Here is a 26,798-nt window from a genome sequence, read left to right as displayed (position 1 = left end):
ATATACATATATATACATATATATATGTATAATATATATATACATATATATACACATATATATGCACATATATATAAAAGATTCCAATAATATTAATAAAAGAAAAAATAAGATATGCTTTTAAAACTTCAAAAATAGTAATTCACCATTTCCAGGCCATTCTAGCATTTTAGGACAGTTAATTTTTATGGGAGATAAATAATGTGCATTTTTTTTTAGCAAGGATCTATTTTTTGTTTGTTTGTTTTAGATACTTGTAATGTGGCTTACAGAGGTATTTTGTTGGGGGGAGTGTGCTTGCCACTCGAATTTAATGTTGTTGGTAAGGTTTAAGAGTGTTTTAGGAGGAGACCTGCCACTAATAACTGTGGTTAGATGTGAGGTTAAGAGAGCTTTTTTTTTTCAAAGTCATATTTACTGTTAGTGGTTCATAATTATTGACTTTTGAAAATGTTATGGATTAAATTTGGAATATCATATACAATTAAATATGTAAACTTATGTCAAAAAAAAAAAAATGCGTATATATATATATATATATATATAAAATATATTTTAGTCATCGACATACAGACCTGTTTCGTTGTATCACAACTCATCAGTGCCGCTAGACTAACACCTCTCCCAAGCCGAGGATCGAACCTAGAACCGTCGTGATGACAGTCGGCAGTCCTACCCACATGACTACGGAATCGGTGGCCGAAATTAACCTATCCGAACGATTATTTAAATAAACATTCGTCCGCTACTCGTAGAGGGCTCAAACGTTTGTTTGTAAACAAATCGCGAGCTTCGCATTATTTCAGCTAAATTAAGCAGCGAGTAAGATAATTACAAGAGTGCTCTACCAAAGAGGGAGCTTTATAAAATATATTTTAGTCATCGACATACAGACCTGTTTCGTTGTATCACAACTCATCAGTGCCGCTAGACTAACACCTCTCCCAAGCCGAGGATCGAACCTAGAACCGTCGTGATGACAGTCGGCAGTCTACCCACATGACTACGGAATCGGTGCCGAAATTAACCTATCCGAACGATTATTTAAATAAACATTCGTCCGCTACTCGTAGAGGGCTCAAAACGTTTGTTTGTAAAACAAATCGCGAGCTTCGCATTATTTCAGCTAAATTAAGCAGCGAGTAAGATAATTTACAAGAGTGCTCTACCAAAGAGGGGAGCTTTATAAAATATATTTTAGTCATCGACATACAGACCTGTTTCGTTGTATCACAACTCATCAGTGCCGCTAGACTAACACCTCTCCCAAGCCGAGGATCGAACCTAGAACCGTCGTGATGACAGTCGGCAGTCCTACCCACATGACTACGGAATCGGTGGCCGAAATTAACCTATCCGAACGATTATTTAAATAAACATTCGTCCGCTACTCGTAGAGGGCTCAAACGTTTGTTTTGTAAACAAATCGCGAGCTTCGCATTATTTCAGCTAAATTAAGCAGCGAGTAAGATAATTTACAAGAGTGCTCTACCAAAGAGGGGAGCTTTATAAAATGTATATGCATATATATATATATATATAATATATATATATATATGCATATACACACACATATATGTGCATACAAACACACACGTATATATGCATATACACACACACATATATATGCATATACACACACATACATGCATATACATACACACCACATGCATATACATACACACACATGCATATACATACACACATATATATATGTTTATATGCATATACACATATATATATACACATTCTGAAAACAGAATAGTTCTGAACTAATGTTATTCTGATAACAAAATAGCTCTAATTAAACATATAAGAACATTTATATTCATATTTTCATGTTTTTCTTAATTCGTTCTGGAATAAAAATTAAAGAACGCATGTTGTTTACACTGTGCTATCGCTAATACCTCAGCTGCTGTTGCTGCTACTAATACTACATTTGTCCAAACTCAAAAAATAGAAACGTTTTTTTTTTCGGGTAGGTCCTTTTAAATTATTATCAATTACCACGGTCCTACTCAACAGGCAATAATACTTTTAATTGATAAAGATAGTAAAAAGATTGATTTACTTACTAGTGGGTGTCCGAAGAAATTTTTTTTCCAAAATGTTTGATACTCGTCATATTAAAGTCTTATTTTTAACACAACAAAAAAAGAAATAGTCAAAAATATTTTGGACACTTGACAGTATTAAGATTAACACCTCTTCTGATTGATTACCAAATTTCATAACAAAATTCTTCATACAATCACGGTACGGGCCTTTAGAAATCAGAGGGGGTCATTACAAAACCTTACCGAAAACGCCATTTTATGACATTCACCTTTTTTATCATTTTATTTGCCTTAAAAACTCTTAATAAATATGAATGTACATTATATATTTTAATTCATTTTAAAGTATATTCATTTCTGAACAAAACAGTAGTAATTTGAAGACTTGAAGTGCTTTGGTTTTAAAAAATATGGGTATTTTAGTAGAACTACCTTGAAATCTGATTATCCAAAGCGTTTTTTTTCTGTCCGTGTGTATTACTAATTGATACATTAAAATCTCATCAGTAATCACTAACCCACATTGGCTTTTATGAGGAACTAGCGGGGCTACCCGCCATTGCTCGGGACCGTAATATGCAACACATTTATCTCATCAAATCCCAAGCGATGCCAGGTATTTTGCTAATATATATTCTCGCCTATTTCATTCAATCCCGTGCAATGCTGGGTGTTTTGCTAGTATATATCTCAATCAATCTCATGAAATCCTGGGCGACACAAGGTATCCTGTTAGTATATATTTCAATCAATCTAATTCAATCCAAGGGAACGCCAAGTATTCTGCTAGTATATATTTGCATCTATCTCATTACATCCCAGGTGACCATGTATTCTGATTGCATACATTTGCATGTATCTAATTGAATCCAGGGTGACTCCTGGTAATCTGTAAGTATATATGTTGACGTATCTCGTTGAATCCAATAATCTTAGATTGTTACACATTTCGACAATTTAACCCACATTATCGCTCACCTGTCTAAAATAATAACTTTAAGACATTGTCTTGGCTGGTTTTTCATTACAAACACATCATCCAAATAACTCACATTTAATCATTTTTCATAATTTTTTGATATGTTACTAATTTCAACAACCATGTCACATGATTTAACTTACATTATCGCCCCCCCCCCACTCTTACTAAAATAAAAACATTGATACATAGGCTATGGTATGTTACTAATTTCTGCTATCATTTTTCATGAGTAAATCCACATTATCGCCCCCTTTTATCACTAAAATAATAACTTTTAGACATTGTATGGATGGTTATTTCATTACAAACCCACCAACAAAGTAACTCACATTATATCATTTTTCATAATTCCTGGATATGTTACTAATTTCGACGATTATTTTTAATGAAGTAACCCAAATAATCACCACCTCTTGCTAAAATAATAACTTTCATAAAATGTCTGGTATGTCTACTTCATTATGATGTACCAATCAAATAACTCACATTTCATCATTATTCATAATTTTTGGATATGTTGCTAATTTCAAACGTCATTTTTTCTGAGTTCAATCACATAATCCCTCTCCTCTTACTAAAATAATACCTTTGAGACATTTCTAGGCTGTTTATTTCATTACAAACACATCAATAAAATACCTCACATTTCATCATTTTTTCATAATTCTTGGATATGTTATGAATTTCGACCATCAAATTTAATGAGTGCGCACATATAATCGCCCAATTCTTATTAAAATCATAAATTTGCTACATTGACCGAGCTGTTTATTTCATTATAAATACACCAATCAAATAACTAAAACTTCATTTTTCAAAATACTTGGATATGTTACTAATTTCGACAATAATTTTTCAAGAGTTAATCCACATTATCACCACCTCCTATTACTAAAATAATAACTTTCAGACATTGTATGGCGGTTTTTTTTTTCATTACAAACACACCTATCAAGTTACTCACATTTTTCATAATTCTTGGATATGTTACTAATTTCGAGAATTATTTTTAATAAAGTAACCCAAATAATCGCCCCCTCATTAACCAACATGATCTCGTTCCTCTTACAAAAATAACAACTTTGATACATCTTCTAGCCTGTCTATTTCATTATGAACACACCAATCAAATAATTCACATTTAATCATTTTTCATAATTCTTGGATATGTTACTAATTTTGACAATCATTGTTTAAGATTTAACCCACATAATCGACCCCCTCTTACTAAAATACTAACTTTCAGACAATATCTGGGCTGTTTATTTCATTATACACACACCAATCAAATAACTTACATTTAATAACTTTTCATAATTCTTGGATATGATACTAATTTCGACAAACGTTTTTCATGATTTAACCCACATAATCCCCTCTCCTCTAGCTAAAATAATAACTGAGACATTGTCTCTGGTTATTTCATGATAAACACACCAATCAAATAACTCATATTTTATCATTTTTCATAATTCTTAGATATGTTACTAATTTTGACGATCGTTTTGTTTTATTTAACCCACATAATCCCCTCCCCTCTTGCTAAACAATAACTTTGATACATTGTCTTGCTGGTTATGTCATTATAAACACATCACTCAAATAACTCACATTTTATAATTTTTCATATTCTTGGATATGTTGCTAATTTCAACAATCATTTTTAATTATGTAACCCACATAATCGACCCACTCTTACTAAAATATTAACTTTAAGACTATATCTGGGCTATTCATTTCATTATAAACACATCAATCCAATAACTTACATTTAATCACTTTTCATAATTCTTGGATATGTTACTAATTTTGACAATCGTTTTTTATAATTTAACCCACATAATATCATTTCCTTTTGCTAAAATAATTACTTTGTGAGATTGTCTGACTGGTTATTTCATTACAAACACACTAATCAAATACCTCACATTTTATCATATTTCATAATTCTTGGATATGTTACTAATTTTGACAATCATTTTTCATGATTTAATCCACATAATCCCTTTTCCTCTTTCGTCATATTAAAGTCTTATTTTTAACATGACAAAAAAAAAGAAATGGTCAAAAATATTTCAGACACTTGACAGTATTAACACCTCTTCTGATTGATTACCAAATTCCATAACAAAATTCTTCATACAATCACGGTACGGGCCTTTAGAAATCAGAGGGGGTCATTACAAAACCTTACCGAAAACGCCATTTTATGACGTTCACATTTTTATCACTTTATTTGCTTAAAACTCTTAATAAATATGAATTCATTTAAAAGTATATTCATTTCTGAACAAAACAGTAGTAATTTGAAGACTTGAAGTGCTTTGGTTTAAAAAATATGGGTATTTTAGTAGAACTACCTTGAAATCTGATTATCCAAAGCGTTTTTTCTGTCCGTGTGTATTACTAAGTGATACATTAAATCTCATCAGTATCACTAACCCACATTGGCTTTTATGAGGAATGGTGCACCTTCTCCAAGTGATGTTATCTCAAGTAACAGTACGAAGCTAGACTAAACAAATTCTTGTCTTGGTATACAATAAGACTAATAGACGACTAGAAAGATATACTATAATATATTTAAATGGTCAATTGGGGAGAGGAAAGTTACCTTCTACTAATTCAGTGTTTGAGAGGTAAAGGAGAACTGTAATGGAATATCTTTGTATCTCATGTAAGGATCAAGTGGAAATATAATTTTTGAGAACTTTGAAGTAAAATTAAACAAAAAGAGAGTGAGAGAAAGAGAGAGAGAGAGAAAGATATCTTGTTTTCTTTTCATATTAAAATGCTACTCACCATTAATGTAAGCCAATCCATTGTCCATGTCATAAGCAGAAGTAAAAAGAGAGTCCTGATTGCAAAAAATGGCATCTGTGACACCAAAGTCTTCAGTATGATTAAGTAATTTCTGGACAATTCCTGCAATAGAAAAGGGCCCAGTTTTTTTCTGCAATTATTTTTAAAATAAATTTAATATAAAAACCTATAGACATATTGAAATGGAAGATGTCAATAAAATTAGCATTAGCAATTAAAAACTTTGGAAAGGATAAAACCATGATTTTTAATATGTGTTAAAATTTCTGTTGCTTCTAATTTGATATAAAATGCTAATCTTATAGTTTTTGCTTATTAAAAGAAACAGTTGAAGTGAGAAAAAGATTTCTAAAACTTTTAGAAGAAAATTAAATGTACATTTTACAATATAAAACAGAAACAAAAAAATATTGAACAAACACAATTAAAACTGGTTGTCATATAATTATGTTAAAGATAATTTTATGGAAAACAAATTAATAAAACCAGCATCTTACAGTTTGAATACAAATTATTTCTGGTAAAGAATATTTGTTGAATTAATTTATTTTTAAAGGGATGATTCAGTGCATATAAACTATGTTTCAGGGTCTAGTTTATAGAAAAGCAATCTTCACAGGAATTTATTCAACTCAGCTAATTATCTATATATATAAATCTCACCTGTCTGTTTAAATGTATATATGTATGTATGTATGTTTGTTTGTATGTCTCGCAAAAACTTTCTACAGAAGCGATGGATCCTGACAAGATCAGTATCATTTTGAAGCTCAACGTTTCATATGTAAAATATCAAAGAATTGGCCAAAAACATTAATTCTTTCTCCCTAAACTGGCTAGTTTTGTACAAGGAGGGGGTCAATTTTTTGTGAGTCATTTTTGCAAGTCATCATATTGTTTGGATGGACTTTGCCTAATTTTAACGTTCTAAACTTCCAGGCGCGTCATGGAGCATTGGTAAGACATCAGATTTTCTTTCACTTTCTTTTCCACCTTCATGGGTTCAAGCCTGCCTGCCTACTACCACTTTTTTTCTTTTTAACACCTCTCTTCACCCTGGCTGCCTACTGTTGTTTTGATTTCCTCCCCATGCTGCTACCATTTTTTTAACACCTCTCTCCACATGGGCTGCCAACTGTTGTCTTGATTCCCTCCTCACCCAGAGTTCCTTACTACACCATCTACACATGCCCGGGCAACGCTGAGTACTGTCCCCGTTACTACCATTTTTTTTAACACCTCTCTTCAACTGGACTTCATGCTGTTATTTTACATCCCCCCCCACACACACACACTCTCCACACCCAGGCAATGACAGGTACCCCCACTAGTTAACTATAAAGCATGTCATATTCTAAAGTAATCATTCAGTCATCCAAAGATTGATTAAAAAAAAAAAAAATGAGCATTTCTTACTTTTTTGTACAAAATTAATTATATTCAAACTTAAAATAATATTTCATTTATTTTATATTTTAAAATATTCAGAAAGAAGTTTTGAAAACAAAATATGAATACATATCAAACATCAATTTCATAGTTGGTAAGAATATTATCGCAACATTAATGGGAACATGGAATCAGCCAAAGTTCCAACTCCCTCCCGCACCTTGTACTCTTCAACCTTGTTATAAAGTCGAATTGGCAAGTCTTTTTGGGCCCATTTCCACCTGGCAGTCTACATTTTCTCATTTGAATCGAAGGAGACACCGAAACCGGGTTCATCAATACACAGGGCCATACACACCCTCCTTCTTCTACCAATTGTAACGTCTTCCAATGCTCAAATTGTGTTGATTCCAAGCAGTAGGCCACAATCAAGGGGCTTCCTACGAGCCACCAGAACCTTGACTCCAGCCTGAACACTCCCATCTGTGAGGATCGACACAATTCCAACTCCACAGCAAGCATGGAACACTCCATCAATCATCTGAATTCTTATTTGTTGACTGCTCCACATTCAGCATCTATCCGCACTAACTATTAACTGGGAACACCTGGTGTCAATAAGCGCCGAGCACCATACGCTGCCGACTTCCACGCCAACCACAGGCAATGCCACATCTATTAACTGATCTGGGACAAGAGTAGTAATAGTAGCTTGTCCCAACACTGATTTCCAGAACAATTTTGTGCTATGTAGCCTAGCTTTTTACAACAATAACAGTGTATTCGTCCTTGTACTCTTTGGTCATCTGCGTTCTCTGTATTCCTCCGGCCCTGGCAGTCCTTGGAAAAATGGACGGGTCCACTACATCTGTAGCATCCCAGACCGTCCATTGGTGACTCAAGCACCCTTATAGCTGCCGTGACTGGTTTTAAGTCATTCAAAATGTTTCAGGCTCTCACTAGTAATTTACCCAGTCTAAGTTCATTAAACCTCAAAGACACTCACAGTAGCCAATTGATGTCATCTGGAAGACTCGCCAAAAAGGCACATCCTTGTATGCGGTCGTTCGCTCCACTGAATGGTACAGCCAGCCTCCACAAATTGGCCAGGTAAATGTCCACCATTTTGCCCGGTTCAAGCCTTCGTTCAGTAAACTGTTTCCAGGCAATGAAGAAATCCACATCAAAGGCCATATATAGTGACTACTTATTTTTTCCAGGTTCACATCATCCCCAAAGTGCTGGTACATGGCATAGGCTACGCCTGTGAGTCTCAGTGAGATGATCAGTGTGGGCTCTTTTATTTTGAACAGCCTGCAAACACTTCCAGCTTTTTCAAATAATCCAACGACGGACAGGCCAGTCGGGAAGCTGTTGAATTCAGGGATTAACTTTAGGCCACATTTGTCCATAACACCAAAACAGCTTGCAACATAAAAAAAAGGAAGTAAGGAAAAAAAATTTTAAAAAGGCAAGACAGTCAGTCACACGCAACAACAGTCTTTCCAAGGATTCTACTTCTACCCGCAGCCTCCTTTTATGTAGCCAACGGGCGAGATTTTACACACAAGCCACAAAACTTTCCGTTACTTTGCGAGACCGCCCAGTTAGAAAAGCTGTGAGGGTCATCATCTTTATTCTCTCCTCCCTCCCCCTTGACAGCTCGACTCCACATAATACGCAAATGCTTTAATGGTAGGCCACAATTTTCCCTACAATTACGAAGTGAAACAGTACAAAAGTTACACAAAACATTTTATGACATCTCAAATTTTGTTAATGACTACAATGAAATTATCAGTCAAAAATATTTGATCATCAAAAAACAAAAGATAATGGAAAATGTCACATCATTTAATTGTGTCAATTTTCAACTTCTTTTCACAAGAAGTTCATTCAAATAACATTGATAAAATGTTTTATTGAAAAAAAAAAAAAAAAAACACAATGCAAATATTCTGACCTTTTTTCCAGTTGACAGCTTTAATATTTATTCCATCATCACCATAATAAATGATTTGATTGAAGACACCAATATGGCGAATATTTCGTTGGCTTATAAGGCGCATATCAGCCATTCTTAATTCTTCAGACTTATACAAACAAACCAATTTCTTCTTCCTCCATTGGTGCACTTTTAAAACTCCTTCAGATGAACTTGTGTAGATGTGATCATCTTCAATCTAAAAACAATCGTAGACAAAAATCAATAACTCATTTCTAGAATGGAAGAAATAACTTTGCTATTAGGCATTTTCAAAATGTCATCTATCTTTCTATATAACTCAATGTGTTTGTATGCGCCTTATAGAAAGGAAGTTTAGAGAATTAGAAAATCTTCATAAAATCTAAAAGTGTATTCTCATGTAAAATTAACTGAAGAAGATAATGGAAGTGTTCTCAAATCCCTAAGTATATGCCTAAATGGGCTATAGAGCAGATTTCGTCCATAATGAGGAGTATGTTTTTTAGGCATAATTTCCAAAGAAAACATTCCAATTTCAACATATTCGGTCTGGAAATGCCTCAGCATTTCCTTTATTTAAAACTTCTTAAGGTTTTCTTTGAACTTGGGGGGGAAGGAGCAACGATGGGTTACATAGTGCTCTGAAGGAATCCATAATTTTATATGGATGATTTCAGTAGTGCTCTAAACAGGAGCTTTTGTTTTTCTTTGATGAACAATTTCTTAAGCTTTTTTTAAATAAACCTAGATAAGAGAGTTGTATTTGTAGTTTTACATAAATAATTTTCTCTTTTGCAAAAAAAGTTATATATATATATATATATATATATATATATATATATATATATTATTTGGTATTAAAATTTTTTGTTTTAGTGCTGATTTTTGTGAGTTGCTCTATTTTTCATGAGTGTATTTTTTTTGTGGGAGGGGATTAGTAAAATGTCAAGAAGGATTTGTTTTATAGCTATTGAATTAGATTTTTGTTGGATGAAAACAGTATTTTTGTTGTGTTTGAAAGGATTCTTATATTTTTTTAAGAATTATTGTTTTTGTTTTTTAAAAAATGAAGTATTTGTTTGAAATGTTGGACTTTTTGCAGATTTTTGTAAGCAAAACTTTTTTGTTCAGTGAAGGTTGTTATCTTTTTTTGTTGCTGAATTTCAAGTATTTTTCTTTGAGTTCTTTTGTATTTTTGAAGATGAAACTTTGGATTTTGTATATTTTGTAGTAAAAAAATTTGGAAGGACTTACTACTGCACTTCAGTTGAAAACGGATAAACCGAATTTGCGTTAAATATTATTATCACATGTGACATGTTCAGACATTATTTATGTCGGAATTTTTGGTTCATTTTGCTTTTAATACTTATGGGAAAGATTCATCTTTTTTTCACTGGTTTTCTTTGAAAAATATCAGAGAATTGTATTTTTTAAGGGGTTGATCTTGGCCTTTTGATGAGCTTTTCTCCATTATTTGTTGATTTTGGATGAATCATAAGGTTGTGCACTTTCATGATCCTTTGGTGATGAAAGATTTCTTTTGGTTGCTTTTTGTTATATCAGAAGATTGCATTTGTTGTTTTGTTAGCCTTTTGTGCTGAGCGATTATTTCTTATTTTGTTGATTGGATCAGAAGGTTGTTCACTTTTTGTGGTCCTTTTGTGGTTATTTTTGTTGATTTTCATTCAATCAAAAGATCGCAATTTTATTTTGCTTTTTTAGTGTGGCGTGAACAAATTCTTTTTTGTCTGTTGTTGTTACAATCGGAAGGTTTGTGTGTCACATCACATCGAGTATTCACCAGTTTTAGCAAATGCTAGACACCAGTTCTTTGGGAATGTGTTTCATGCCAGTGTTGGGGTATTATTTTAGGGTATTTTGTAATGGGAGAAGTATTTTGGGATGAGCCAAATTCAGATAAAGATTTTCAGTGAAAAATGTTTGCAGAGTTTATAATCAAATGTGAGAAAAGCGAGACATATTGTCATATGGTAAACAAAACAAAATATTGAGTTCAGGAAGCATATATTCACAAAAGAGATATTTTATATGTGTTTAAAATAAAAGTTTAAAACGATTGGAAAAATATAGAATGTTCATGAATATTGTAACAACAAAAGGGTGTCATTAGCCGAGACATTGAAGAAGCATGGATTAATTAAGAGCTTTGAGTTACAAGGGTCAAGAAAAATCACTTTCAAAGCTTCTCTGCTCATTTTTATAAATTATAATTCATTGAAAGTTTTTTATAAGAGTCAATGTTTATTTGATTTTTTATTAGTAAGATAGTCAGTGAAGTAGATTGTAAATATTTCAATGAATAAAGTTTATACAGATTGTGAGATGATAAAGTCGATGAGCTGTGAGTGTCTGTGCGTTCATTAATGTTTGTATGTGTATTAGTGGAGACATGTTGCTGAGGGAAGTGCCCACAGTGGGGTGCCCAGCAACACCAATCTGTGGACTCAGATCAACTGGGTTCCATTGGTTTATTGAAGAAAATTTTGGCTTTATAAACAATTTAAGTGGCTCCAAGAAAAAACATTTCAAATAAATTCAGAAACTTTTCTGGTTGGTCCAAAATATAATTATTTGTTTTTATTCAGGACAATGTATTCACAGATGACATGGGCCCAAACACATTTACGCATTTTGATTTTGTATGTCGGTGTAAATATAGACTACTGCGAATACACTGTCTATTAATTCAGTATCTCCATGTTTCCATAAAATTTGTTCAAAACAATGGTGATAAAGGTTTCCGTGAATCTCTGATAAAAATGCTCTTTCAAATAGAAAATGAAATTCATCTTTGTGCTTCTTTAATTCCACTATTTCTCATAAACTCATGTTGCAGTAGAATGTGTAATTCAATTAAATGTAAAAATGAATTTATGTGTATAATTTGTTAGTCTTTGGTTTTTATGAAACAGAACAATTATTTTTAAAACAAATTAGGAAATCATTGTTTCATTTATTTTAAGCACTAACATTCAGAAGTTTGTTAAAATTTTTGACGGAATGATCAACAGATCTAATAGACACAGAATAGATATTATATATATATATATATATATATATATATATATATATATATATATATATATGACTCATTTTTCTTAAATCAGCCTTGATAGCTTGTTTTAAAATTTCTTCATTTCTCCTTTCTATGCACAATTTATCTTTCTTTTAATAATATTATTCGGACTCATTCCCTTTTTTCCTTGCACCCATTTGCGAATTGTTCCTCCTCCTCAATGATCTTTTATTGCTCTTCCTCTAAGAACAACTGCACCTCATCCGATTCTGGTAGTTTCTGAAGTAGTGGTGCTGGTACAAGTGTTGGTAGTCATGAGGAAGAACCAAGGCCTAGTGATGGGCTGTTTTGGGTTTTTTGTTGTTAACTGCTGATCAGGAGAGACTTGTAGGGGAGTCATTCAACAAAGGAGATTCTGGTGTTAAAGTGGATCCCTGTTATCATGGGCGCAGACAGTCCAGATGGATCACAGGTGAGTGGTAATGTTGTTCTTGCTGTGCTTCTGAGGTGGTGCATTCGTCACTGATGGGAATTGTGATCGAGTTTCCCAGCTGACTGTTTGTAATAAGAGCTGATACTTGTGTTTTCATGTACTCCATCTCAGCCTCATTAAAAACCTTCAGATTGTTCTGCCGCTGATAAGTTATATTTTGGGATAGAGCATTTCTTTGCCCAGACAGAAATAGAAGAAGATTTCGCTCCTAGTTTCTGTCCTTTTTTTTTTTTGTGTGACGTGTTTTGTTTGAGCATATTTCAAAGCCTATAACAGTATCCACTATTCTTCCTTTTTCCATCTAGACTCTTGTCTTCTGTTTTTCTCTTTCTTGATAGGAAGATAATAATTTTTGCCTCCTTTAGGGCTGCATTTTTAATGAGGGTTATTTCCTCTTTTGTCATATATATTCCCATCTAGGAAATCACTTATCTTAGTTTGGAAACCAGTATATTCTTTTTCTCTTCAGAGAGATTGATTTCTTTTATTTTCTTAGTCAGGATTTGATTTCATGTTTTGCTCTACTTTTCAAACTTTGAATAGTCGTAGCAAAACTGTACTTTCTTTTGAGCAACAATCAGATACAACCCTAGCTTCGCTATAAACTTCTAGTACAGTAATTCTTTCATAAAGCATCCATTGTTTTAGAGACAGAAGAAAACATGATTAGCTTTGTTTAGTATTTAGGTTCTTTTCCATTTATAATGTAACTTCATATACAGAAAATAACCAAAATTAGTTTGCATATGTTGAGAAAAAAAAAATGGCGAAGTAAATAAACGTGTTAATTCTTGCATAATAAATACTTGAATATTAGTTTTTATAATGAAAATTAAACATAAGGTTTTTAAAAAAATGCTTTATTTCATGGAATCCTATTTTATGATGAACATCTCCATTTATGGACATCTGTATCCATAACAACAGTAAAATTGAAATATCAATTAGAGTAGGTAAAACAAAATAACAGGAAAGAAATTGCATTACTGCAGAAATTGCAACCTGTAAAATGGAAGCCAATTAAGATGGATATTGTTAGGTGCACTGATTATTGATGCATTTTTGCATTTCATATCATCTTATAGTTTCTTAACATAAACAAATATCATTTTTAATAACAGAAAAATGATAAAAGTTTTAGATTTATTTCTATTTAAGAACTCCAAATCTCATGCACATTGAATGCAATTTCAATCTTTACAAAAACCACAATTTTTAATTTGTATAGGCTGCTCTACATAATTTCAACATCTTAATGAGTGAGGTATTGACCACAAGATTTTTTCTCAAGAATATTATTTTTATATAATGATATTTCTAAATGTAATTAAGTGAAAAACAACAAATATTAAATTCTTATTTAAAGGATGTTAATTGCAGACAACTTTTTATAATGAAAACTTTAAATAAAATTCACTCACTTTTAAGCCAGTTATAGCTTCTCCATCATGAATTCGGCCAGAGTAAATGTTTTCAGCTGATGTGATATTCCACAAGTCCAACTTGCCACCATCTGTTGAGTAATTAAAGATTTAGAAATAATTAAATTATACTCAAGAAAATTTTAAAATATACAATAGAGCAAATAAATCAAATTTAAAAGTGAATTCATTTATGTCATTAAGTAAAATGAAATTAAAGCTAAATTGAAAATGTGTTAAATTTTTTTGTTGCCAATAAAACATAATTTTGTAAATATTATATTAATAGAAATTTATCTTCCAATTTTACTTGTTTTTTTTTTTGTTGTTGTTTTGTTTTCTTGTGCAATGAGACTAATATTCTGTTACTGGTAGATTATAATCATTTCACGCACCATAATATAATTGAACTGTAATGATATAACAATGAGATGCACCTTTATTAATTACACGGTAAGAGTGAAATCTGTGCATTAAAATAGATTTTGTATAACAATTAAAAAGAAAAAGGAAGCTTTTTAGCTGGATCAAAATGACAACGGAAATAGCTGGAATTCACCAAAGTTTCACTAATTTTGAAATTTATAACTGAATTTCTTTTATTGTTTATATTTTCTGAACAAAATGTTAAAAAATATTAAACAAAATCATTTTCCATAGCATTGGATAGATTTTATACTTTTACTTCCAAACTAACCTATCACTGACCTTTCTTATCACTTCCTCCCATGTTTTCATTAGCATTCTCCTGTCAACTGATCCTGTTACCACAACTTTTCTAGATCTGCTCACTTAAAAATTCTCATCCATTTTTTCAGTTTGACCAGACCATTGAAGCCGCCTGTTCTGCACACATCTCCCGGTCCAGATTTAATCTTCTTCCAGGGGTTATCAGATCTAAGTCAATCTTCAAGACTCACATTACACATCACCCGACTGGCCACTTCCCAACATCATCACACTGCATGCACATGCTTGATAGACTTTTCCTTTGGTCGACAGTGGTAATGCTCTGCTGGCAAAAGTTTCCTAAACTTATTCCATCAGTTTACAACTCTTGCAATCACATTAGCACTTTCTCCACCTTGTGTTCTAATGGTATCCACAAGGTAGCAAAACTTCTCAACAACTTCAGTAACTTTGCCATCCAGATATACTTTATGCACATCTCCATTGTCTTAAACTTTTTGCTCACAACCTGGTTATCCTTTCTTAACTTATCAGAATTCCACTGGACTTCTGGTGTATCCAATGATTTAAAGTACCACAAAAGATTGAATTGTACCAGACTCCCTTTCCACACATTGAATAAGGTAACTTTCTTCTTTCTCTGAACTTTTCAACACTACAAACATTGATAATAACTTTGGTCTTGGTAACATTCATTCTGAAACCTTTACATTTTATAGAATTTCTCCAAGTCTTTAACAGCTGTTAAACACGGTTTCATCATAAAATCATCAGCATACAGAATCTCTTCCAGACAACCCAAACAAAATTTCCAGGACAATGATTTCTACTTAACATTACGAAATGTGCTGGTAATTCTAACATGACTTTGAGCATTTCTGTATATTGCTTGAACAAGCTTCAGCAACCACTCATTTACCCCTAGTTTATGCCAAGCAACATTTCTTAGCACTCTATCAAACATTTTCTTCAGATCTACAAAATGTAAATAATATTAAATAGAATTTAAAATCTTGATTTGATGATGTTGCATTTTTTACATTTCAATGAAGAGATATTTCTTTCTTGTTTTTAAATTGTTCATAATATGAGCTTTTTTTTGTGAACTGTCATTGTCTTAATTTCAGTTTTTAAAGACAAAATCCAAAGGTTACAAAGGTTAAAGTTTATGAGGTTAAGATAGTTGTCAATTTATTGTGCATTTGGTATTCACTTTAATAAATATTTTTGCGTAATGTTATCTGCAGCGTTCACACTCATTGCAACAACTCCAAAAATATTCCAATAATCAGCACGTATTAATAATTACATTTTCTGCAGAATATATTCTTTGCAAGATTTTCAAAAATATTATCACCAATGTATTTTTTTAAATTTATTTTATTTGATTTTTATCACCAAAGTCATTTTTAGCAATTCAGAAGTATAGATGACTCTACGTGCAACCGTACCGGTGTCAGGTGAAAACCTAGCGTCAATGTGAAAATGTTTGGATTACTAAACCAGACTTCTTGTTTTAGTTTAAAATAAATCTGTAAAACAAATATAATATTTAGATAAATGATTAATCATTTATATACATTAAAAAAAAAAAACTACAATAATTCTTAACAATACTTAATATCTTGGGAATTGATTTGACAGCCAGTCTGCAACACTGACTTCCAGAAATAAATTAAAAAATAAATAAAACAGACAAAGGAAAGCCTAGTCGAACAGTTGTACATGTTTTTTTTTTATTTTCTCTCTGTAGAACAGATTCTACTCTCGAAAATTAGGGGCCTCAACGCCTACCATCTTATACAACACATTATGTTGGTAAATAAACGTAATATAATTGAAAATAATTGAAAATTTCACCTGATATTGACATTATTCTTTTATATGCTAACTTGTGTCCACAGCGTTTTTTACAAATCTCATTTTAAAACAACTCTTTTTACAAATCTGTAAAATATATTTTTTTTTAAAATGTATTCAAAAGTTTCACATATTTTCTTTCATATCAATTTGTTTATTTATTTGCAACTAAAATAGGAAGTCTGGTTTTGTAATCGAAACATTTTCACATCAGGCCTAGGTTTCCCCCTGACACTGATACGGTCGCACTTAGAGTTTCGGCTTTTCTTTTTAGGATGGCTGAAGGTGGGATGGGTGGGAGTAGTATTATAGATGCCAGATAATATTAAAATTTCAATTTTTCTTTTCGTTTTTGCTGAAGAAACATATCAGTTTAAAATATGTTTGATATTTGATATTCTTATGACATTTACAAAATGTTTCTTGAATCTCAAACGGATCAGAAACAAATTATTTTTGAAAAAAAAAAAGCACCTTGCAATGTTACATTTTTATCAACTGTTCAAAGTTATCTGGGAGGAATAATAAAATACCATAAATCCAAATATCTGGATAATATAAAGATTGGATACATGTGTCAGTCAGTGCAGCATCATCTCCATTCATAGTATAATGAGGTAGCAAGATATATTGGAAAACATGTTTCCTTACAACAAATACAAATAAATGTTGTTTAAATATAAACAACTCACCAGAAACTGTGACAAACATTTCTTCTTTATCAAAATAAGCGAGTTGTGTAACTGGATTATAAGTATATACAGATTTCATCATTTTACCTGAAAAGAAATTTCATATTTTATGAGAGTTTGAAACATTTGCTTTATGTATTTTTATCTTTTACTATCCTTCATAGTTTGCAAGTAATTGAAAATAAGAATCAAATATAATAATTGCACATATCTTTATATAACACTTAATAAACATATCTATATCTTTATATAACACTTAATAAACATATCTATATCTTTATATAACACTTAATAAACATATCTGCTAAAATCATTTAATAAGCAACAATTCAAATTTAGATTGTTTTGGCAAGGAAAAAAATTATTTTAATCTGTTTTCAAAAATTTAAACTTTTCTTAAAATGAATTTAAAAATTTATTTATATTTTAAATAATAGCTAATTCTAATAATTTTATAAATTTTTCCAGGATTAGTTATGTATTATTTTCTCATAACTTAAATTGACATTTTTTTTTTTACTTCCAATATTTTATTTTTTAATTTTTCAACAGGACCAACTAAAAGCAAGTAATATATGAAATGAATATGCCAACAAATTTGAATTTAAATTGATTTTATTGGCAATAATCATCCAGAATTTAAAAAAAGATGGAAATAAATTAGTGGAGGTGTAAATTATAAGAAAATTTTGGATAAAAAAGTGTTTCATTTTATTTATAATTAATTTGTTTCTAAACATTGAGCAATTTCTCTCAAATTATTATTTTTTAATTTCAGGTAAATAATAACATTTTTTTAAAATAATTTTATATTGGACAAAAGGATGATCTATATTCAAAATGAGATTCACAATAAAGTTGGTAATTAGTAATTTTGTTGATGGTTATGATCAAATGTTTTAATAACTAAATTGAAAAACTATCATTTATGCTTAAAACCAAAAAAGAATTTTATTTTTTTAAATAATTCATACCATTCTTATTCAATTTTTCAATTACATCAGATTGCAAAGTATATTTCTTTTGATTAATATATGTTCCAATAATTTAAAATATTTTTTTAATTCTTGATAGAAATTTTATAAGTTATAAAAACTTTTGATTAGCTTGAAAATTTTAAACAAAAACATTTATCGCCGATTTTTTTATTAAAAGCAAAAAATATTTTGAAACATAAAATAATTTTATTTATCTTTTATGTTTAATTCAATGCAGTATCTTGTTTGCTGTCAAAATATCATTCTTCCCAGCATTACCTTCATTGTTTGTTAAGGGGGAAAGGAAATACAGTATCTGTTTTGTGGTGATATACTTGCAAAAGTTACAATAACATACATATCATGAATTCAGCTTTTCTTTAATGATGATAAGAATTAGTAAATTTGGACTAAGTTTTTTTATTTTTGTAATCATTAATATCAAAATAAATTTATAAAACTTTAGAAAACAGTTATTAATAATGCAATTCAAATGAGATATGACTGACTAATGGTTTAAAGGCAGTAAAACTGTCTTTTAATTTTATAGTAACATAAAATAAATAATATTATCGATTGTATATGAATGACAATGTGTTAATGCTTGATAAAAATTTGATTAAAATTTGAGAGTAAAGAAATGAAAAGGAACAAAAACAAAATCATCGTTGCAATGTGATTAAGCAAAAATGAAATGTTAACAAAATGTTTTAAAATAAAAAACACAATTCTAACCCTAACCCTATCCGACAATATGCAGGATGTAGCAAAATTATTTTAGTTTTTACATATTAGCTTGCGCATTATTAAACTTAAGGTAGACAACTCCTTTTTAAATTAAAATAAGTTATCCACTTTGTCCAATCATGACAGTTCAATGACAGTTCTTCAATAGTTTAACACTGGTCAACAATTTTTTACTTTTTGAAGGTTGTCTAGATTTCTACAACTGATTTAGGCTATTTTTGTCTAAATTACAAAATGGCATCCGTTTCTCTTTATCAGGTCAGGTTTTTGTGCTAAGTTGATTTGAAAAAAGTTAGAGTTTGTGACAAAATCGATTACATTTTTGTGGCATTACCAGCTGATTTTTATCAACAAACATCCTAAATATGTTTTTAAGAGAAAAAAAAACGTCTTGCCAACAACATCTATTGATTACCTGATAGAAACACCAATTTACGTAAACAGCATTAATAAAAGTAAGTATATGTAAATTGCATATTGTTTCACCATTTTCCAAACTTCAGGGTTTGAACTTCTGTTTCTCCAAACTCTTGGAATACTCAGCAGCAAAGAGGTCTCTTTTCAGATTCCAACAGTAGTCAGCCATCATGATTGCGTCCTAGTCATCCTGATACCTGGTCTCCATCTCTTTCAGGTTCTGATGGAATCTTTACCCCTGCTCATCACTCATTACACCCAGGTTCTCAGGAAAGCGGTCCATATGTACAAATAGGTAGTGCATCTTGGCACTCATGTTGCAACCTAGGTTTCTGAAAGCAGTCACCATGTTGTTGACAAGTTCTGCCTTGTTGCTGACCTTATTGTTGCCTAAAAAGTTCTTTACTAGGATAAATGCCTTCCACGCTCCCAGCTCCACTTCATTCATTTTCAAACTTTGGATCTCTAATGAGATGCCAGTTTTCAACTTCTCCATGGTCAATCTTGGATAAGCCTGGCACTAGTGACTCAGTCACCATCCTTGTCCAGAGCCTTTATGAACTACTTGATTTAGCCAAGTGATGGTAAAAATATTCTCTGTCCACCAGAGGGTCGTTGATGTTTCTTTCTTTGCAAGGAACCAATTCCTCCCACACAGACCAGTCCTTCTTCATGTAATGCTGAGTACGATGCCACAAGCTTTTGGATGATTTCAAGGTTTTATGACTTCAAATTGATCCCTTTTCGCAGAACTATTGGACCTGAATACGTTTTTGTCGCTAAAATAATCATTTCAAATCAAAGCAATTATTCGACACGCCATTTTACTCCCGCTGTCTTCTAAAATGCTCGACACATTGTGACGTAACCCATAAATGAATTACGTAATTGATTGAAAATTGAAAAATTTAATTTCGGGCCAACGAGAAATGTATTGTTTTTTTTTTTGTTATTTTATTATTTTACCAAAGGCAAATGAACATAGTTTCAAAGAAAGAGAAAAAGGAGTAGGAGAAGGAGAGAGAGATGAGAAAAGCCTTTTGACACGCAAGCTAGCGAGATGACCGAGTCATTTGATCAGAAACGCATCAACCCGTGCGGGTTGCTAGGCAACGAAGAATAAAGGAAAGAAAGGACTAAGACACGTACTGAGAAGAGGAAGAGAGAGAGAGAGAGAAAATTTTCCATCGCATCACCCAGCGACAGATGACCGAAGATGTGGATACCCCCCTCCACCAACAGCGAAAGAAATGAAGTAATGCCTGGGAGCACTCCATATCAACAGCGAGAGAAAAGAAATAATGCTTGGAAGAACAAGCTAGCGTTGTCGGAATACCGGGTGTTTAATTTCATGAACACAGGAGACGTGATATTCCGAGAATAACCCAAAACATTGGATAGATACGATAAAGGAACACAGCGTGCTGTGAACTATTGCCCGAAGCGAATAAAATGAAGGTTAAAGTCCACTTTAAAAGTTAAAAGAAAAACAAAAGAGAAAAGAAACATAAAAAAAAACGTGAATTACCTCTCTCTCATATATTTAAGTCAATGAGTTCATATTGCCAGTTTCGTTTGGACTGATACATTTTTTTGTATTGATGTATTTGTCGTTGGCATCTTCAAATAGTATACAAAGATACCCCTCCCCATCTTTATAATTTGTTCTTTTTTTTTCTTATTTTCACTTAATTGCATTATTCCTTCCCTACCATAGTTAGTTCATTGTTTTATAATAAAATTTAACTTTGAAAGTTACCACTGCGTGTCGTGTTTTCCGTTATTTTCATACGCTGTTCGTCGTCTATTGTATATTTCTGGTTTTGAAAGAGTCTCCCCATATTTTTATTTCAGCGAAGTGTACCAAACCCAGGGCCTACATGTTTTAATGTTCATTGTATTTCATGAATGTCTTATTATTATTTTTTTTATTACGAACTCACGAATGTGTTGTTATTATTGTCTGTTTGCATTAATAATAATGGAATTCGTAATAACATGCATACATGTGAAGAAAAATGTAAAAAAAACATGTGGCCATGGTTTAAAAACTTGACCTGGTTGAGAAAAACAAACGTGATTTTTGGATTCAGCACATCAGATTTGTCCTAAATCAGCTGACAAAATATAGACAACAAATTTGTTGATCAGTGGCTTACTCATTTTCTGTTGTTATATCAATCAACTCATCTAACAATCCTTTCCACACGTCTGACATAAAAAGTTCTGAAACAAAAAGTTCCACTACTATCAAGACTTTTTTCCAACATTTGGTGTCTGCATTCCAACCATCCATAGGTAATCACATACAGGCGACCAAACCAGACCTATGTTTTTTGCATAAGGCTAACATTAGTGATAATTTCATGATTAAAGATTATTCAAATAGGATATCAACATCTAACTCTCCAAATTATCATGGAAACTCATCTTTCTACAACCAATGTAAATAATTTTCCTTTCTCTGTATCTAAATCTCAACAGAACTTCTATGAGTAAAGTATCCTTCTAAGAACTACCCATCTGTGGAACACAATGTCATGGGGCTGCTTCATAGCTGACTACATCATGATTGTTTTCAAGTCCAATATTAACAAATTCTTGTTGAAGCATCCTCCTAGATAATCAGGTTCTGCCCAATTTCAGCCATTGTTACCAATCCTCATGGTGTTGTCTCACTGACATGCATTAAAACTTGTCCTTGAGTGACCGTTAGACATTGATATGTGGTGACTCGTTACTACATGAAAAAAAGGTGCGCTAATGTAACTTTCTCCAGCTGTATATTTCCAAACTCTTAAAAATTGTGAAACATGTAAATAATCTAAATTCTATAAAATCAATGTATTTACATTTAGATTCTCAAACGGTTATTGTCTTTCAACGAAAAAGAAAAACAACTACTTTAATAAAAACTATTTACTCTCAAAATGTGACACACAAAAAGTGAACAAAATGATGCTGATCCACTTGATTAGAGAAAAAAATATGAAACTTGCATCAGTTAATAAAACAAAACCAACTGAAAAAAATGGTGGGATTCTATTTTATATTATAATATTTTTTTCTATTTCTCATTTGAATAACAAATAAATTCAATTTGATTTCAAAGTTCAAACCTGACTGTAACTGCCAAATCTTGAAGGTACAATCAAAAGACCCACTTAGCATGTACAAACACTTCAAATTATCCGAAAACATGGATTCTCCTGCAACAAAAACAAAAATGGAGAGATTTTCTCTGAAAATTGCAAAGTTAAAAGAAATTTTGAAGTAGAAAAAAATGGAAATAAATTATTGAATACAGTGAAAATTAATGGTAAAATTTATCAAATCTTGTGAAAAGAATCTTTTTTTTGCATCAGTCTATGAATGTTTATTTTTTTGTGTAGAAAAATACAGTAGAAAATAAGATTTTCACAAAAAGGAAGGCACTTTGGATGTGGATATGAATTGAAAATTAATAAAATACTTTTTATTCAACTATGTTTACCATTAGATCAAATTGATAAAAAATTCAGAAATTGGAAAATGTTAAAACACTTTTCACATGCATTGAAGATTATAACAAATGCTTTCTAATTAGCAACATTTTAAATAGAAGAATAATAACTTTTCTGGTGAATAAAGAATTCATTAGAAAATAAAAGATGTTATTTTATTTTAAAATATAAATGTAATCAAGATTTTATTTGACGAATAAAAAGAAAAACAAAATTACCAATCTTCTTAGACTGAGTTGGTGTTAAAAGATTTACACAGCTCACACTACCAGTATGTCCTCCAAATATATGAATCTCTTCAAAGTTCTTCAGATTCCATGACCGTATTGTAGTATCACGACTAGAAAGTTGAAACAATGCTATGAAAAATGTGGTCACAGTAAATTCCATAAGAAAGTTCGATATTCTTCAAAAGCATTAAAAAAAAAAAAAAGAAACAATTCAGAAATTGTTACAAAATATTTAATACTTTTATCAAAATACACAAAGTACACACTTTGGCATCAGAGTCGAAAAATCCATTCCAAAATGTAAAAAGTTTTTTTTCACACCTTTTACCCACCTCTCCCAGAGTTTGCCAATGCTGAAGGGACAAATAAAAGCCGACTGAACAAAATCCCACAATATAAAATAAAAACATTTTTTTATATTTTACTTTTAATTTAATCATCAATAGTTTTTGTGAGTATTTTTCTTGACAAAAATGTTTATTTAATTCTTAAACATTTTTCAGAATCTTTTAAATTAACTGCATTCTTTCATGTTATCTAATGAATTAATGCAAAGTTTCATTGTTTTTTTTGTATTTTTTTTACAAGTAAAATAAGTTTAAACCATATTTTAATGTTATTATTATCTATAGATTTTAGTTTTATTGTTAGTTTTAAAACAATAATTATTTAGCAGTTTATCATTTGTACCAGTAATGGAAAATGAAGTTTAAAAAATTAAAAGAACTTAATTATTTTTGGAATCAGAAATTAGGCTCAAATTTTTCTGATTTCAATACCCCAAAAAGTTTTAATTTTTCTTGATTCTAAGTAATCAACTAATTTCAAAAGAATCTTCAGCTAAATTTTATAAATGCATAACATCATTTACATTTGGATTACATCAACTATTATTTCTTCTTGTTATTTTCAAAGCGTTTCACTTGACGTAATCTCCAACCTTCTTCAAATACATCATTTTGAATTTGCAAACATAAAGTTCATCTTTATGTTGAACTGTTGAACGTATATACAATTTCAAACTGAACATTTTATTTTATCCTGGGAAGTAGATTGTTCTTATTCTATTAGCTATAGTCAGATAAAAGTGTTTATGTTATTCTTAGTCATTATTTGCTGTAGTAAGGATTAAACCATCAACCTCCATAAAACTGTTGTTTACAATTAATTATTAACCAATGATTTCAAGCATGTGTCATATGAATATTTGTAGTATGAATATGATTATGAATAACCTAAAATTAACATGTCTATCCAGTCATGGCTGATGGGATGAGAACAATCTACTCTCATGGATTGTTAGTCTCTTAATTTATTAAAATTAAATTTATAAATCCCAGTAAATGTTTTATACGAAACTAGCCTACCTGTGGCCCGGCATTGCCCAGGATATCATAGTAAGTGATGAAATTTCAATGCTGAAGCCCAAGTTAGAATTAATGATGAATAATACTACACGATAATAATGTTAGCAATATTAATATCAATAATTATTCAATATCAATACTACTACTACTTATAGTAATAACATTATTGATAATAGTAAGAATAAAAAGAATAAATGTAAAGTATAATAGTAATTACTGACCAAAAATCTGTAATATGTAGAAAAGTAAAATAATACTATTAGTAAAAATATAAGCAATAATAATAATATTAAAGTCACCACCAACAATAATGATAACACTACTACTACTACTAATAATAATAATAATAATAATAATAAATTCAGCCGCAACTGTCACTACACAAAATAGTTGAGAAGGGTCCAGGAGGATGAAAATACCTAGCATTAACCAGACATCCACTGGATGAGTGCAGATTGGACTGGGACATTGTGTAAGCTTTCTACTACCCGAATTTCAGTGAAAATAGGAAGAATATAAAAAATCAAAATAGTACTATTAGTAGTAATACACACGGACGAAAAAACGCTTTGGATAATCACAGATTTCAAGGTAGTTCTACTAAAATAGCCATATTTTTTAAACCAAAGCACTTCAAGTCTTCAAATTACTACTGTTTTGTTCGGAAATGAATATACTTTCAAATGAATTAATAAATATGAATGTACATTATATATTTTAAGAGTTTTAAGCAAATAAAGTGATAAAAATGTGAACGTCATAAAATGGCGTTTTCAGTAAGGTTTTGTAATGACCCCCCCTGTTTTCTAAAGGTCCGTACCGTGATTGTATGAAGAATTTTGTCATGAAATTTGGGAACCAATCAGTAGAGGTGTTAATCTTAATACTGTCAAGTGTCTGAAATATTTTTGACCATTTCTTTTTTTGTTGTGTTAAAAATAAGACTTTAATATGACTAGTATCGAACATTTTGAAAAAAAAATTCTTCGGACACCCAGTAGTAAGTAAATCAATCTTTTTACTATCTTTATCAATTAAAAGTATTATTTTATGTTGAGTAGGACCGCGGTAATTGATAATTTAAAAGGACCTACCCGAAAAAAAAATTGTTTCTATTTCTCGAATTTGGTCAAATGAAGTTAGTATTACTAGCAGCAGCAGCAGCTCCAGCCTGTAGAATCAGCCATAGCACAGCACAGTGTATAAACAACACGCGTTCTTTAATTTTTATTCCAGAACGAATTAAGAAAAACATGAAAATATGAATATAAATGTTCTTATATGTTTAATTAGAGCTATTTTGTTATCAGAATAACATTAGTTTAGAACTATTCGGTTTTCAGAATGTATAATAACAACAATCCCAACCAATTCGGCATTATGAATCTGTAGCAGTGTCAGAATCTTTGGGAAAATCGCCATTGCAAATTTGACACCCCTAAGACAAAACTGCGAATAAAATATAAAAAAATCCTAATTTCTGTTTTTAAAGTGGGTTTTTTATTTTATTTATGGAATATACTTCCAAAATAAACTATTAAAGTTGTTTCAAACATAATAAAAATATTATTTCTTATTTGTTAAAAAACCGTGTTGACAAAATATCCGCCTGCGGTGATTGAATACGCGGACATTCATTGAATCTGTTGCAATTTCTCACATTTCTCGTCAAATTTAAAAACATGGTTAAAAAAACAAAATAAACTTTTGTAGATTGCATGCACTTTTATTCTTTAAATTAGTTTTGAACAGCGAATTAAAACAATGTTTTACTGCGAACAGCCACAAATGTTTTTTTTCAAAATCAAAATAAGTATCAAAATCTCGTTTATACATAGATTCGAAAAAGTTGTCAAAAAACAAATATATAACAAATAAATGTTATCAAAGGCAAGATAAGTTACTTTTCTACCTAACTGGATAATTTTCTAGTGTTTTTATTTAATGTAACATGTTTATTCAGCTCGAAAAACGTACAGTGTTTACCGATGTATTGGAAAATTAAAAATGGCGCCCGGCCCGACTCTCTTTGACACGGTAAGTTTGAGAAAAGGAGTTAAAAATAAAAAAAACTATACAAAATACTGTTAAAAACTCACCGAATATATGTCAGCCTATGTCACATGTTACGGTAACATATA

General features: G+C 30.9%; 1 protein-coding gene across 2 annotated transcripts in view; it reads right to left on the bottom strand.

Annotated features, from left to right (window-relative positions):
* Positions 1-26,798, bottom strand: part of LOC145268807 (uncharacterized) — a 106,152-nt gene that overhangs the window by 46,104 nt on the left and 33,250 nt on the right. For both annotated transcript variants that reach the window (XM_080124432.1, XM_080124441.1), the window contains 6 exons: positions 23,279-23,400; positions 22,677-22,766; positions 17,417-17,503; positions 14,175-14,266; positions 9,218-9,437; positions 5,845-5,967 (listed from right to left, as the gene is read on the bottom strand). In XM_080124432.1, coding sequence (XP_079980558.1) covers positions 5,845-5,967; positions 9,218-9,437; positions 14,175-14,266; positions 17,417-17,503; positions 22,677-22,766; positions 23,279-23,400 — 734 coding nt within the window. The remainder of the gene's footprint in view (positions 1-5,844; positions 5,968-9,217; positions 9,438-14,174; positions 14,267-17,416; positions 17,504-22,676; positions 22,767-23,278; positions 23,401-26,798) is intronic.

This window comes from Euprymna scolopes, chromosome 4 (assembly GCF_053919585.1).
Source record: "Euprymna scolopes isolate OS-2025 chromosome 4, ASM5391958v1, whole genome shotgun sequence".
NCBI classification, from domain to species: domain Eukaryota; kingdom Metazoa; phylum Mollusca; class Cephalopoda; order Sepiida; family Sepiolidae; genus Euprymna; species Euprymna scolopes.
Note: the sequence above shows the minus strand (reverse complement) of the source record. Positions and strands in the feature narration are given on the sequence as shown.